The 16699-nt window shown below is 36.1% G+C and overlaps 1 protein-coding gene and 1 pseudogene across 1 annotated transcript; one reads left to right on the top strand and one right to left on the bottom strand.

The window, feature by feature from the left end:
* The first annotated feature begins 4553 nt into the window (after positions 1–4553).
* LOC120128065 lies at positions 4554–8417 on the top strand (annotated as a pseudogene).
* On the bottom strand, positions 7849–16683 carry LOC120128066 (glycoprotein 3-alpha-L-fucosyltransferase A-like). Its single transcript, XM_039145849.1, has 7 exons — positions 16318–16683; positions 14960–15120; positions 14417–14658; positions 14103–14207; positions 13817–13973; positions 13477–13704; positions 7849–8110 (listed from the first exon to the last, which is right to left on the bottom strand). The coding sequence occupies exons 1-7, from the start codon at positions 16669–16671 to the stop codon at positions 7858–7860; spliced, it is 1500 nt and encodes a 499-aa protein (XP_039001780.1). The 5' UTR covers positions 16672–16683; the 3' UTR covers positions 7849–7857.
* Positions 16684–16699: the final 16 nt, after the last annotated feature.

Below are 16699 nucleotides of genomic sequence, written 5' to 3'. Positions count from 1 at the left end.
AAGGTAGTATGCAATATTACCTTCTATAACATAATCTGAGTGCCAATTGGGACGTTTTCTCACACGATCTGATTGACGAGTTGTTGGAGCTTCAAAACTCTCTGGTTCTTGTTCATCATGTGCTGGTTCTGCTTCAGAATAATCTCCTTGTTCAACCTCCTTTTCCACATGTATATGTGTAGTCTCTGACTTTTCAGCGCTATCATCATCTTATTTTCTTTGTAGTTTATCTTCTACAAAGATAACATCCCTACTGATGATCACTTTGCGGGTGGTGAGATCCCACAAGCGATACCCCTTTACACCATCAGCATACCCCAAGAATTTGCATTTCCTGGATTTTGGATCTAGCTTTGAAATTTCTTGGGAGTTGTACATCACGTACACAATACTTCCAAATACTTGGAGGTTTGAATAATCAGCTGGTTTACCAGTCCATATCTCCATCGGTGTCTTCAGCTCTATTGCAGTTGATGGAGCTCGATTCACCAAATAACAAGCGGTATTGACTGCTTCTGCCCAGAATGATTTTTCTAGGCCTGCATCCCTCAACATTGCTCTTGTTCTTTCTAACAAGGTTCTGTTCATCCGCTCTGCCACTCCATTTTGTTGAGGAGTGTTCGCCACTGTGAACTGTCTTTTGATGCCTTCTTTCCTGCAAAAGTCATCAAATTCTTCGATTGTGTATTCTCCTCCATTATCTGTTCTGAAACACTTGATTTTATTTCCAGAATCAAGTTCCACCCGCGCTTTGAAGTTTTTGAAAGTTGAAAACACATCTGACTTCTTCTTAATAGGGTACACCCAACATCTCCTAGAGTAGTCATCAATAAATGAGACAAAGTATTTTGCTCCGCCTAGGGATGTAACCGGTGCTTGCCATACGTCAGAGTGAATCAATTCTAGAACACTTTTGCCTCTAGAATTTGTCGTGTTGAATTTCAACCGGTGTTTCTTACTTGTTATGCAATGCTCACACAAGGTAAGTGATACATTTGTTAAGCCTGGAAGTAGGTTTTGCTCCACAAGGACTTCTATTCCTTGTTCTGACATGTGTCCAAGTTTCTGATGTCATAACATTGCAGAATTTGAACTACATGAGGCAACAGAGGCTTCTGCTTCTAGCAAAGTCTCTCCCTTCAGCATGTACAAGTTTGCAGCTATCTTTTCGCCTTTCAGCACCACAATTCCTTTTCGTGTTTCAATCTTGCTTGCATTATTATCCAACAATCCGTAGGATAATAAATTTTTCTTCAGGCCTTTCACGTGTCGCACATCTCGAACAGCTTTAATTGTTCCATCATACATCTTCAATTTAATGGTTCCCACGCCTATGATCTCTAAGGCATGATCATTGCAACTATACACAGATCCTCCTGAGACAGGTTCATAATGATGGAACCATTCTCTTCTTGAGGTCATGTGATATGTTGCTCCCGAATCAATGAGCCATATATCTGCAAATCGTTTTCTTTCTTCCACGGTGGTTGACGCTTCACAGCATAGAGCATCTCCATCATATGAAGTGTTTGCGGTATTGCCTTGTGGATTGGAGTTTTTATTTAGACTCCAACAATCCTTCTTCAAGTGACCCTTCTTTCCACAGTTGTAACACTTTAAATTCTTCTTGCTTCTCGACTTCGATCTACCATGTTTGTGACTGCTGCTTTGGCCACGTTCTGTTGATTTTCATCTCATCGTTGTCATCGCTTCTGCTTGTTGCAGATTTACTTGTATGTCTTCCTTGTTCTTGCGCCGATTTTCTTCTTGTAGAACAGCAACTGCAACGTCATCGAAGACTAGACTGGTGACATTATTGTTTGTCAAGTTGATGATGAGTTGATCATACGAATCCGGTAGACTTTGAAGTAGAAGTTCAGCACGTTCTTATTCTCCTATTTTACAGCTTAAGGATGTAAGCTGAGAAAATAAAGTGTTCAGTGTATTTAAGTGCTCTGTCACTGAAGTAGATTCTGGCATACGGAGAGTGTACAATTTTCTTTTAAGGAAAATTTTATTGTGCATCGATGTGGCCTCGTACAGTTTGGTGAGATGATCCCATATCTCCTTAGCTGTCTTCTTCTCCTCGATACTTGACAATACTTCATCTGCTAATGCTAGATGAAAGTTTGCCATAGCATTTCCGTCCATTTCGATCCATTTGTTGTCGTCTGTGAAATCTACTGGCCTTTCGCTGATAGCTGCTAGACAACCGTCTTTCCTCAAGATGACCTTCATCTTCAATTTCCACAAAGAGAAATTTCTCCCATTGAACTTTTTAATATCAAATTTCGTTGTCATTGTTTCGTTTACGGATAGCTCCAACTATTTCATTATCGTGAATAGTTCTCTGGAACCTTCAAAGAATGGGTAATAACTTCTTACTTTCTTATGTTGGAGGATCCACCTTTTGGTGGCAACCACAAAGACAATAAGCAGATATTACATACTCTAATCTGGCTCTGATACCAATTGTTACGGAAGACGGCTATCAGATAGAGCAAAATCGCAACTGATAATTTGAGAAAATAAAAATGAAGATAAAGAAGACACAAAATTTACGTGGAAAATCCCTAAATAATATATGGTAAAAACCACGGGCAACGGTAGAAGAATTTTACTATGAGAAAAATAGGAATTACAACCTCTCTCGATCTACCAAGGAGAAAACAATGATAATTCTCTCTTGATAAAAAGGAGAAAACAACTCTCAAGAAACTCTCTAAATTCTCTATAGTATTGGAAGAAAGCTAGAATGCTTTGGGATGATTTTGAAGCTAAATGAGCTAGAGTATTTATAGTTGAAGTTTAAGGACTAATTTGTAAGTACTCTAAATTTCAATAACTAATTGCATAGTTTTACCATCCAAAATATTCAACAATTTCAGCTGCCATTTGCACCACTTGCACCAAAAATATTGTTGTAAAAAAAACCCACCGAAAGTTGCCTACACTTGTTGACTTTTCAGCAAATGATCTACTGTAATTCCTCATAGATGAAAGCTGTGGAGAAGTTTATTGATGGAAAAGAGATCGGTTTAGTTGAGTTGGAAGGAAGAGCAGATCAAGCCCCGATACAAAAGGTTTGTGAAGTTGATCTCTATATTTTATTGCTCTCGTCACCTTTATCATATGATTGGTTTATCATTTTTGGGCATTCTTCAGCACTACAAAATATCCGGCCCCGAGCTAGGCATATCAACTCTTGCAGACGCCGTAACATGCCGAATTGCTGCTCGAGATGCTTTGTGAGAGTGGAAAGTTGTCGTCTTTTTGTTGTTTTTCTCATTTCATAAATGCATCCACCCATCGTTTCACCAACAGAGGTCAGTGTTAAGTGATTACAATGTAGATTCAAGCGGCATTGCTTCTCAAGGCAAAATGGAGCAAAAAGCAATGTAAATGCCTATGTATTTGTTGTTATTAGTTAGATTGTGGGAAAGGCATGGGGAATAATACCTGGAAATTGTGGTTCATTCAGTGTATTCTAAAATTCGAACTTCAGGTCTTATGTTATTCCGACTTTATTTTCCTTCAAGTACCTATGTCATGTTCGATATAAAATTTGGATGCAGCAGATACATGTTCTTATTTGACATTCCCGATTCCAAGTAATATAGCTTATTTTCTTTTATATGAAAAACAGTTGCAAGCTGTTAAGGGAAATATTCGAAGCTTAGTTTCATTATTTAGAGTTTCTTTAAACGCGTACTGTCAACTGCTAATTTTTAATGTTTTGCGTTTTCGAAACGCGACGCCATGGCAAAGACTTGCTTATTTATGCGTACTACTAGTATCCCAAGTTTCCATCGTGTGGCGCTTTGCTTCGTTGATAAGGTTTAGGGCCACGTTATATCAACGCTGACCAATTATATCCGGTTACTTTGTTGAAAGTTAGGTTTCATTAATCAATTAAGGGTAAGAATATAAATAATTATTAAATCATATTGAAATAAAATTTTATTAGTTTAATTTTTTTAATAAATATAAATTAATTATTTTTTTATCCTCTTGATTCTAAGAATTCATTTTGATTAATCTGGATAGACTTACATTGCATATCTTATTTTGATGAATGAATTTTTCAACGAAAATTTTTAACGTACAAAACTTCAAACTTAAGATATGTTTAAACAACATTTTTAATATTTATTAACCGGTAATAGCCGGTGACCAAAGTAACAAAGTCGGGAATACAGTAACTTTCTCCGGTTACCTTGTTGAAAGCTCGGTTTCATTAATCAATTAAGGGTAAGAATATAAATAATTATTAAATTATATTAAAAACAAATTTTTATTAGTATACTTTTTTAATAAATATAAATTATTTTTTCTTTCCGACCTTATAATTTCATCCGGATTAATCTGAATTACTCTTATCACATAATTTTAATGAATGAATTTTTTAACAGATAATTTTCTACTTATAAAACCTTGAACTTAGGACATGCTATATTTTTAGTATTTATTAACCGGTACTAGCCGGTGACCAAAGTGACAAATTCGGGGCTATTAATACAATAATCTGTCGCCTCCTAGCTTTATCCGAAACCGATAATAAGCAAATCATAAGCTCTGAAAGCCCAGAAATTTATTAATTTTTGCACTTTACTCTCTCAACCTATTTGTGAAATTCATTAAGATCCAAAAATGGGTACTTCACAAAGCAGAGAAGATCGATTCACTGATTCAGAATCCGAAGAAGAGTATGAAGAAGAAAAAGAACAGGAAAAAGAGCATTACGACGACGCTTTAAGCGATCACCGAAACACCCAATCTTCATCATCAACTTCTTCAGGTAATAGCAAAAGCATCGACGATATCGACGCTAAGCTCAAATCCCTAAAACTGAAATACAACTCTCCCCAACAACCGAGCCCCAATCTCAAAAACCCAGTGAAGCTTTACCTTCATATAGGCGGGAACACTCCCAAAGCCAAATGGGTAATCTCTGAAAAACTCACTTCTTATAGTTTCACCAAGAAAAACGATGATGATGATGACGACGACGATGAATCCTGTTGGGTTTTGGAAGTGGGTTCGAAAGTTAAGGCTAGGGTTTCAACTGAAATGCAATTGAAAATGTTTGGGGATCAAAAACGAGTCGATTTTGTTGATAAAGCTGTTTGGGCTTTGAAGTTTTTGACCGATGAAGAGTATAGGAATTTCGTTACCCAATTTCAGAATTGTTTGTTTGAGAATGTTTATGGTATGGAAGCTACTGAGGAGAATAAGATTAAGGTTTATGGGAAGGAGTTTATTGGGTGGATGAAACCTGAAGCAGCTGATGATTCCATGTGGGAAGATGCAGAGGATCATAGCTCGGATCCGGCACCGGTTAAAGGGAGTCGAGAATTGATGGAGGAGTTTGAGGAAGCTTCTAATGGAGGTGTTCAGAGTTTGGCTTTGGGTGCGTTGGATAATAGTTTCTTGGTTAATGATTTGGGTGTTCAAGTTTATAGGAACTTTAACCGTGGAATAAATGCTAAAGGTATTTGTGTTAAGTTCGATGCTGGGGGTTCGAGGATTGAGGGAAATATGTTGAATTCAACCCCGAAAAAGGCGCTGTTAATGAAGGCAGAGACGAATATGATGCTTATGAGTCCAGCGAAAGAAGGGAAGCCGAATGCTACCGGGCTTAAGCAGGTTGATATTGAGACAGGGAAGATTGTTACCGAGTGGAAGTTTGAGAAAGATGGGGCTGATGTTACGATGAGAGATATCACCAATGATACGAAAGGGTCGCAATTGGATCCCTCCGAATCGACCTTTTTAGGGTTGGATGATAATAGATTGTGCCAATGGGATATGAGAGATCAGAAGGGGATGGTTCAGAACATTGCCACAAGTGACTCACCTGTTTTGCATTGGACAAAAGGGCATCAGTTCTCGAGAGGGACGAATTTCCAGTGCTTTGCTAGTACCGGCGATGGATCGATTGTGGTTGGATCACTTGATGGGAAGATCAGGTTGTATTCGAAGACATCAATGAGGCAGGCCAAGACTGCATTTCCCGGACTCGGTTCGCCGATCATTCATTTAGATGTTACCTATGATGGGAAATGGATTTTGGGAACAACTGATACATATCTGATCCTCATTTGCACTATGTTCACGGATAAAGACGGGAAGACCAAAACCGGGTTAGTGGTAGAATGGGGAATAAAATTCCAGCACCCAGATTGTTGAAGTTGACTCCTCTGGATTCACATCTAGCTGGGAACGATAATAAGTTTCATGGTGGCCATTTCTCGTGGGCAAGATAAAGACATTCCTTCATTAATTGTTTTCTACGATACTGTTTATCACTGTTATTTGAAGTTTGATGAAGCATGTTTACTGTTTCTCTATGTTTTGATTCTTGTTTGTTGATAATTGCGTATCATTTGATGTTTCATGGACTCAAAGTTTCCTTTGTTAATACTAGGGACGCATTGCCATATTTACATGCTATAGAATTGCTTAGGCTAGGCCATCATGCATGTTTTAAGTTGTGTAAAACAGATTGTCTCCATTCTTATGTGATTCATCAACATAAATGACCATTTTGTGTTGCTACATGTGACATCGATACTACATAGACATTCATTTTACATTCGGATCTGACTTGTGTATTGAACTTTCTGTAGGTCACCGAGAACGGTAAACAAGAGCGTCACCTAGTCGCAACCGTGGGAAAATTCAGTGTTATATGGGATTTCCAGCAAGTGAAGAACAGTGCTCATGAATGCTATCGGAATCAACAGGGTCTCAAGAGCTGTTATTGCTACAAGATCATATTGAAGGACGAATCCATCATAGAGAGTCGCTTCATGCATGACAACTTCGCTGCTAGTAACTCACCTGAAGCTCCACTGGTTGTGGCGACTCCGATGAAAGTCAGCTCGATCAGCCTCTTCGGTAGACGATGACAGTTTCCCAACACGTGGTACTTTCCAAATATATGAAAATATTTCTTGTCGCTCGCACTTGAGTACCAGTAACAAAACTTTTAATAAAGTTTGATTTGACTTTACTCGCATTACATGCTTGGTTTTTGTATTTTTAATCTCTGAAACCTGTTCTCTGGTTCTTGTAATTGGTCAAAAAGCTTGGATTGTTGAACATGATTGTTTGTTAATGCACTTGTAAATTATATCTCATACGAGTCGTTTTCCTCTAACCTTGAGGTTAGAGTTGAAATTTCACGAGTTTTAAAGAGGTTTGGTATGAGATAACAAGATGAATTCGTTGGTGTTTAGAGCAATTTGAAAAGATGTCAAAGAACAATAACGTTGCGACGACATGAGATGGGATGAAACTCTAAAAATAACTTGACTTTCATGTTAGCAAAAAAAAAATCACTTCATGTTTCTTCTTTAAAACTAAATTGACTACTAGTAAGATAATTCGAAAGTTAAGTAATTAAATAAGAAATTTTTTAAAATTTAATTATCAAATCTTGAATACGATCAAGTTGAATGATGAAGTGAATAATTTACCTTTGAAGTTAACAACTTATGCACAGATACTAACATATCTAAAGTAAAATTCATCAAATAATTAATAGTGCTGTCAACAAAGTTGAGCTAAATAATCAAAGAATTTGAAGCTAAAACTCAAATGGACGGGATGCATTTAGGGCCTTAGCCTAAACAAATCGAACCATCCGGGAATTTTGATAATTGTTCATCAAACTATAACTTAGCAGTTCATCAATGGTAAAGAAAAAACGGAGTACTTAAAACAACAGTATAACGAAATTCATAACCTGCTTGAGGTTGCCTTGATCTCTCAGGAAATGCATCTCAGCAAAGTACTGCAGATAATTGGGACTCCGTAAAATGTGCTCGGAGATGATGTAACGGAATCATTGATCTAGACGAATATGACTTCTAACTTGGCACAAGGGTTGTTTTTGATGTGATTCCTAAGATCAGCATCATTTTTGAACTTGAAGGTATATAAAGCCTGTCTCTGTGTCAACCCAAGAGGATATATTCTGTATACTTTTAGTTCACCCCCTCTAATGCTTTCGGGTCTTTCCCATTTCCAAATAGGCTCATGTTTACGAGACTTGAAATGCATAAGAACTGCAGCCTCCAATGCCTCTAGAGTCATGTTTCTGGACCTGTTCATCAATGTCGGCAATAAGGATTTCTTCCGGTTTAATCGTTTATAGTTATGTTTAACGAAAGTCTAACCGGTACAGGATAAAAACGATTTGGGACAATGTACTAGTTGTTGGTAATGCTCAATTTGTAACAGACTTTTAATGGTTTTTAATTCTATGTTTAATAGAATTAAATTGTGATTTAGAAGTGGTTATTTTACCCTCATTATTTAGCTTATAAATAGAGGGTAATTTCATTCACTTTGTGATAATCCCAAGCAATCATTTGCTTTGAAACACTCCTCTCTTTTGAGTGTTGTTTGAGTTGAGAGAAGAGCAATACCACCAAGTCCACTCCGGTTTCGGGTGTACGGAATTCGGAGTGACCGTGTTAACCTCGGGGGACGGTCCGCCTACTGCAGCGATTACACACATCGGGGCGAATTCGTTTCTAAGGCAGTGGTTAATACCACGACACGGTTAATCGGTTCTTTATTTATATATTTCAATATATATCTTTCTTGTCAGTGCTAATGCCTCGTTTTACAGCAGTCTATTTTCCCAACAATTTAGAAACGAATTTCTACTGCTGTTGAAAGAATACTTATCATGATTGATCATCGTTACAAGGATCTTTAATCCGAATTCAGGTTTGATCTATCTTGTTTATGGAAGTAAAAATGTTTTTATATGTTTTACATGCCTACAAAATTGCTAAAGAAATATGTCGAGTTTAATCTTTAGTGCGAAGGCTATAAAACAGTGAGTAATTCTTTGCAATTTAAAAAAAAAATGCATGATATGCGCTAAAACCAAATGTTATGAGTTTTTTATATATTGAATAAAAGGCCAAATAGTTAGTCGGTTATTGCTTTTAAACGTCAACAATTAGCCCGAGTTTAGGTGGCGTTGGGGCTTTGGTAAGTTTTTTTTTTTTTTTTGGTGAAATATTTAATATCATTATTAGTATGATTAAAACTTCTGTTTTAATGACTTTTAAAATTTTATAGCCGTTGAAAATCTCTAAATGTTATTAATTGTCTTAACGTTTGAAATGATATTACTTATGGATTATAAATGGTATTGACATTGAGATGAATTAATATTCAACGGATTTATAATCATAATTAAGACAGTTTTTAATGCTAATTATGGTATTAAAGTTTAACGATATTTATAATAAAATAGTGAGAATTGTTGTTTATACTTTGGCAATTGAATTACATTCAAGTATGCACTTATGAAAGAATTGCAGGTGAGAATTGCAATTTTTGTTGCAAGTATGTTACATTTCCATGTTTTAGTGCAATGTGTTAATACAGTATGATATATCCAATTGCAAGGTACATTATAAATATTTTATGATAGAACCAATTTATTTATAGCTTTTAATGAATTTCATAATGGCCATGAAAACATTGGTTTTAATATGGTTTATTGAATTGAAGAACAATTTTAATGGTCAGATTAGTGAAAGATTAATAACCATTTATAATTGTTAAAGGCCAAATGGTTATGGAAAATATTTATTAAAAGCTCATAAATATTTTGGGTTATGTTATTCAAAACATTGGAACGGTCGAATGGCAAAAGTTTTAATTTGCATGTATGCTAGTTGATATGTGGAGAAAAGTAACTATTTATTTTCATGTGGGGGTAAGATTATTCAGTTTCTGAATATTAAGGTGAAAATAAATATCAACTATTTTATCATACTAATAATTTCTTTTGAGAAATTTATAAAGACAACATGATGATTACAATTTTGGAGAATCATGAAGATGATGATGCAAAGAATGAAGTTGCATGCATGGTGAGAATGAACAAGTCTAATTGCAATTTTGATTCTACCTACGAGGTCAGTTTATTTAGACTTGTTTCCTATTAATTCATGCCTTTTAAATACATGAATTAGATTGTGTGAGCCTTTAAGCTAGTCTTTAAAACTTAGTGGATACTATGAAATGAGATAAAACCACTAGTAAAGACTAAGGTAGTACTACTAAGGCTAAGGTGGTAGTGTGAGCCCAAAAACATATATGCTTAATAATATACTATTGTGAGTAAAAGTATCAAGCATAATTCTTTAAAGAGATCTTATTTAAAGAGAAAGAAAATTCACAAATGATTTATTGGAAAGTAGTGTGATGAGTATGAAAATGCATGTCTAGGATTGGTTCTATGAAGACTTGGTACTTAAGCGTGCCTAGTGCACCACCTCTCTTTCATAGAAACCTACCTGGTGCATTTTTCATTACTTTGCTCACTATTCCAATACTATGACAAGATAAAAAACTCTTATAACTTAGTGTAGAAGTTAAAAGAGTGAAGATTAATTTGGTTGAGTGGAATACCAAACTTAGTCATAGTAAATAAAATATATGATGATCTCTTTAAGGCTAATATGTTGAATATCATGAATGAAAATATGATAGACAATATTGCTACTAAGAGTGTGTTGTAGCTATTAAATCTCTTTAAGTGATTTTCCTAAGTAGAGGAAAGAAAAGAGATTATCTATTTCATAATGGTTTATGCATTTTAATCTTAATGATTTGTAACTTCTCAAAACTTTGAGAATATAATTATGTGTAAACAAAACTTTAGTTTGTTAAAATATAGTTTTATGGCTAAAACTCATAACAAACTTTACTCTAGTATGATTGAGTATTTGTTTACACGTTTTACAAGACACTTATGGATATCCTAAAATGTTAGAAATGTGGGGGTGTCTTAAAATGTAGATTAAATGCTTAAACTTAAATAGAAAATATTCTATCAACTTCTTCTAGTATTCCTGCTAGGTCTTCTCAAGAAATTGATTTCGAGACTAGAAGAAGTAAAAGGCTATTTGGACCAAATTTTATCACTTCCTTTATTTCTGAGATAAATGATTTAGACTCTCTTTCTGATCATATAGCTTAAATATTATAAGAGGATCCTAAAAGGCTATAAGATCTATCGATACTAGTTCTAGAAAAGCGCTATTAATGATGAACTAGAATCGATAATGTCTAATCATACTTGAGAATTAGTTTACTTGCCTAGAGGATTTAAACCAATCTGTAACAAATGAATCTTCCGGAAGAAAATGAGACCAGATGGTTTGATCCAGTGGTATAAGGCAAGGCTAGTTGTCAAAGGGTTCACTCAAAAGTTTGTTTTAGACTACTTCGATCCTTACTCTCCTGTTATGAACATCTCAATGATCTGTGCATTATTTGCACTAGTCTCCATTCATAAGTTGCGAGTACATCAAATAGATGTTAAGACTGCATTTTTGAAAGGAGATCTAGATGAGGAGATCTATATGAGAACAATGGTACAAGAAATTTCATAAAACTATACTTAGTTTTGGTTTTGTATTGAATGGTTCGGATGCTTGCGTGTATTCGAGGATGTTTGATACTGATTGCGTCATCATAAGTTTTGTATGTTGATGACATGTTGATTTTCAGTTCTAACATTGAGTCCATTAACAAAACAAACGGTTTCTTGTTCACAAAATTTGAGATGATGGATCTGGGAGAAGTTGATGTAATCTTAGGAGTCAAAGTTACCAAAACTGAGAAGGGATTTTCTTTATGTCAAGCACATTATAAAGAGAAAGTGCTAAAGAAATTTGACAGTTTTTATGTCGTCCCTGTTCGAACTCCTTATGACCCTAGCATACATATAGTTAAGAATAAAGGAAGTAGTGTTTCCCAAACTGAATATGCTAAATTAATCAGAAGCTTGTTAGCAGATATTCCGTTGTGGGGAAGACCAACTCCTCCAGTTTCATTGTTGTGTGATTCACAAGCTGCGATATATGTGGCTAAGAACCAAACTTACAATGGTAAGATAAGACACATTCGCATAAGACATGAATCAGTTAGACACTTGATAAAGAATGGAGTGCTCTCTTTAGAGTATGTGAAGTCGGAAAGGAACCTAGCAGATCCACTTACCAAAGGGTTAAGTCGGAAGTTGGTCCTAGATTCGTCGAGGGGGATGGGTCTAAAGCCCATTGGTTGAGGAATTCATGGTGGATACCCAACTTAGTTATCTAAGTTCCATGTGGTCAAACGAAACCATGAAAAGACTCATAGTGCACATTCCTACTGCCTATCCCTATGATGAATAATGTGCATGCCCAGGATGAGCTTAATTGCTCTTAATAAATTCATAGCCCAGGCTTTGGGTGGTCTTAGTGAGAAAGACTTGATGAATTTACCGATTTTGGCTGAATATCTATTCTTAATAAGTTCATAACCAGAGTGAGTGGGTAGGAAATGATGAACTTACCGACAGAAAGGTTGAGTTTGTTAAACTCTTAATAAATTCAAATCCAAGTATTTGGACGGTTCTAGTGAGAAGGACTTATTGAATTTACCGATAAATGAGGTTGAATATTTATTCTTAATGACTTCTTAGCCCAGAGTTTGGGTGGTTCATTTATAATGAACTTGAAAAAAGTCACCATACCCTTTGTGAGGTTGAGCTATTATAAAAGCTCTTAATTATTTCATATTCTTTTTTTTAAAGGGTGGTTTATGTTGAGATAAACTTGATGAAATAACCTATGTAAGTGAGAAGGGTTAGCCGCCTTCTATGAAAAATGTTGGACCATTTTTCTAGCACACTTACTAGAATCCTGAGGTAAGATGGCCAAATATATACTTTTGTATATATATATCTTACACATCGAGGACTCAGGTGGATGAAGGGGTTAGTTGTGTGTTATGAGTTTACCCCCATCTTAGAAAGTTCCAGACTAGTTTCACTTATCTAAGAGAAGGATTGCTCATCATCACTATGTACTAGTTCCAGATACGTTCACTAGTGCTTAAGCAACTGATCTCGCTATTGCTCTTCTCGTGTTTTAACTTCATTGCTCTCATCTTTACGAAAGAATTCTTTCGCATTAGTGGGGGAATGTTGGTAATGCTCAATTTGTAACAGACTTTTAATGGTTTTTAATTCTATGTTTAATAGAATTAAATTGTGATTTAGAAGTGGTTATTTTACCCTCATTATTTAGCTTATAAATAGAGGGTAATTTCATTCACTTTGTGATAATCCCAAGCAATCATTTGCTTTGAAACACTCCTCTCTTTTGAGTGTTGTTTGAGTTGAGAGAAGAGCAATACCACCAAGTCCACTCCGGTTTCGGGTGTACGGAATTCGGAGTGACCGTGTTAACCTCGGGGGACGGTCCGCCTACTGCAGCGATTACACACATCGGGGCGAATTCGTTTCTAAGGCAGTGGTTAATACCACGACACGGTTAATCGGTTCTTTATTTATATATTTCAATATATATCTTTCTTGTCAGTGCTAATGCCTCGTTTTACAGCAGTCTATTTTCCCAACACTAGTAGCTAAAAGAGTACAGGAACTACCTCAAGAAAATAGAGTCCATCTCGAACCTCCCTTGCTCTCTTACATACAAATGATACACAGTTTCCGATCCCATCTCACACTTGCAGGGGCGTTTCTGGACGTCGGGGTTCTTTTCTTCTTCCTCCTGGAAGATGGTCACCAACTGAATGCACAAACGGCATGACGAATGAACAGCAGCCATATCCAAAAGGGCCTTGAACGAATCAGACGGGCCTTCGAACTTCCACCTGAAACCACAGATTGTCAACAAAATTTGGCATGCAGAAACCAAAGTATAATCCGATCACCAAAGAAACCATGAAAGCAGTGGAGATAGGTGTGTGTAACTAAAATATTCACCATAATGATTGATTATAAGCATCCGAGTTTTTCGCAAGGTACTTCATTCTTTCTGCAACCGAGTGAACATCCTTCAATTCCTTAATATGTAAATATGAACCAGGAGAAGGAGAAAATTCTTCGATATTTGGAGCACCAACCACAACAGGCACGCTTCCTGCAAAATATTAACGTTTCCATTAATCCGATGATGAAACTGAAATCAAATCATATCGGCCATTCAGGTTCAAAGCAACAACACATGAATAAGGGAACTTTCAAGGCGGTAGCAAAGTAATGTTCATACCTGCAACGAGGGACTGGAAAAAGTTTTCCGTGACGTAATCATCTTCGTTGGTGTTCTCGAAAGCCAAGTTAAACTTACAGTGTTTCAGAGCTTTGACTTTGTCCACTGCAAATTTACATGAAATTTGTTCATGCACTACTTTACGCAGTAGAAGTGACACAATTATGTAGTTGCTGCAGTTTAAAACTAGTGCATTGAAGAGTTTCAGGTTGATTTGCCAAGGCAAGCAATTCATAAAGAAACAGCCTAACACCTATGGGAAATATGCGACAATTAGTAGTTTATAACATAAGCATGGATCACTTTGATTTCACCATTCTCATTGCGATTTCCGTGGCATCTACCATAAGAATCTATCTTGATATTCTCCTTTTTGAGCCTGACAAGAGCTTTAATACGAAAGTTGCGGGCGTGACAGATAGAAATGAAAGCAGCTGCAATGGCCTTTTTAGTCTTCGGAAGCACTGGTGCCATTATATCATACTCTGCCCATGAAAAATATCCGACTGGGACATCCGATGAGAGGCTAGTTGTCATTACATATTCGTGGCCACTCCTAAATCCAAAGCAAAACAGAATGGAATCGTTAATCTTACAGAGACGTCCCCCATTAAATCCACTTCCAACCCTATCTTTATAGGACACATCCCATGATATAATCGGATAACTTCGACCAGTTCAAGGGGAAACATTGGAATCATTTACATTTCCAATAGAGAAGCATACTAGATGCATGTGTTGAAGGGAATATCAGAGAAAGAAAACAAGTAAGCGTCAGCAAAACTTCCACAATATTAGGGGTGAAATCCGTGATCGTTTCAAATACGACCAAGTCATTATAGATTGTGCTTACCCACCGTCGTGCCTGAGCAATATTATTTTCCGGGTAGTAGGCCGTCGATTCCATAGAGCGCAGCACACTAGGTGCTTCAGCTTCTGGATGCTGACTAATGATAGCATCAGGTTTCTTGCTCGGATGGGGTCCGATCTTACAACCCACTGCACAAGGTTTCAACTCCTATAATACCCAGAAGAGAAAGTCAGTAATACAAAAGGAGATATAACCGCTTCAACTCCAAAAAACCCAACTAAGAAGTTCAACTTCTAAACATCATCAAAGCTTTGAACAATAACTGACAAGAATATTTAAAGTGAAATAGTAAAATAATGTACTTCTAAACTCATAACATACTAGATTAGAAAAGTTATATATAGGAAATGTAAGCATGACTTGTATATACACACACATCTATACGCGTGCATGCATGCGTACATAAATAAGAAGGTAACATGCTACTTACATGCATGCAAAATGGAAAGAACATTTAGAGTGAACTAGAAAAGTAACATACAACTTCAAATGTTCTAGATAAGAAAAGAATATATGAAATGTCTAGGATAAACTTACACATACATACCCATGTAAATGCATATATACACATGCATACATATATACATGCAAACATAAAATGACGACACCATTAGAGCGAAATAGCAAAAATATATACAACATCTAATGTCATAGATTAGAACAAGTTATAGGAAATATATACATAGGGTATCGAACTTTTAATTTTTTTTAAAAGGGACGAACTTATAAAATTTTAAGGGTGAAAACAAACAAATTATTAATAGAAATATAAAACAAGTATCTAAAATACCTGAAAATTTAAAATTTTCAGGTGGGATGATTGTCCCTACCCACTCTTCCCTCTGTCAATCCCTACATACATCCCTCTGTCCATTCCTGCGTACATACAAGAATATTACAGATGTATACATATATGCATACATATAGAGTGAAATAGAAAAATAATACAGATGACTATCAAGCTCAGTTGGTAGAACACAAGATTCTTAACCTTGAGGTCGTTGGATCAAGTCCCACGGAGGGCATTTTACAAATGTACATACATATATACATAAATATAGAAAAAAACTATAGGAAATGTCTACGATAAACTTATGCATAGGTACGTATCTACAGAGGTAGGTAGATAGGTATATGAGTGTGCCTGACTTCCAAGATAATTCCTCTGACATTAACAAAAAATATGAAGGACACTCAAAAGCAATAACATAAACACAATATATTATTTGTATTTCATGTATTATTTCTTTTTAAATTATGCTGAAATGAGCAAATAAAAGACAAACCGCTCTGAAAAAGTTCAAAATATTAAAAGCCGAAGGTTAAAAAAATCGAAACAAAAACCTGTTTATCACAAGAAACCAAGATGGGATCCAAGCTAAAATCCCTCGAATAAACCACGCCATCTTCTCTCTCAAGCCACTCCTCACAGGTCAAGATGCGATGGTCACCCAAAGCTCGAATCCAAAAATTTCGAGCGCCAGCAACCTTTAATATACCAGAAGAGCACGATTCACGGAACATCGAACCGAAACAACCCACAAAACCGATTTCAGCAATGACGAGAAGGGCGACGAGTAAAGGCATCAAAGTTAACCATTTCTTGTTGTTGGAATCTGATGTAGAATGTGATAGCCCATCGGATATGGGCACCCCTTCATGGGTTCTTGCTCCTCTTAGATATGGCACAATACCCATCAATCAAATTAAAGAAGAAGGAGAAAAA

Source organism: Hibiscus syriacus, unplaced genomic scaffold (genome assembly GCF_006381635.1).
Source record: "Hibiscus syriacus cultivar Baekdansim isolate YM2019G1 unplaced genomic scaffold, ASM638163v2 tig00110474_pilon, whole genome shotgun sequence".
NCBI lineage: Eukaryota > Viridiplantae > Streptophyta > Magnoliopsida > Malvales > Malvaceae > Hibiscus > Hibiscus syriacus.
Note: the sequence above shows the minus strand (reverse complement) of the source record. Positions and strands in the feature narration are given on the sequence as shown.

Bases quoted from the DNA above. Each gene is read 5' to 3' on its own strand.
- LOC120128066 (XM_039145849.1), bottom strand. From the start codon at position 16,671: ATGGGTATTGTGCCATATCTAAGAGGAGCAAGAACCCATGAAGGGGTG. The intron at 14,208-14,416 runs GTGAAATCAAAG...GTAAATTTGCAG, and splicing joins CGGAAATCGCAATGAGAATG to TGGACAAAGTCAAAGCTCTG. The intron at 13,974-14,102 runs GTATGAACATTA...AATATTTTGCAG, and splicing joins TTTCCAGTCCCTCGTTGCAG to GAAGCGTGCCTGTTGTGGTT.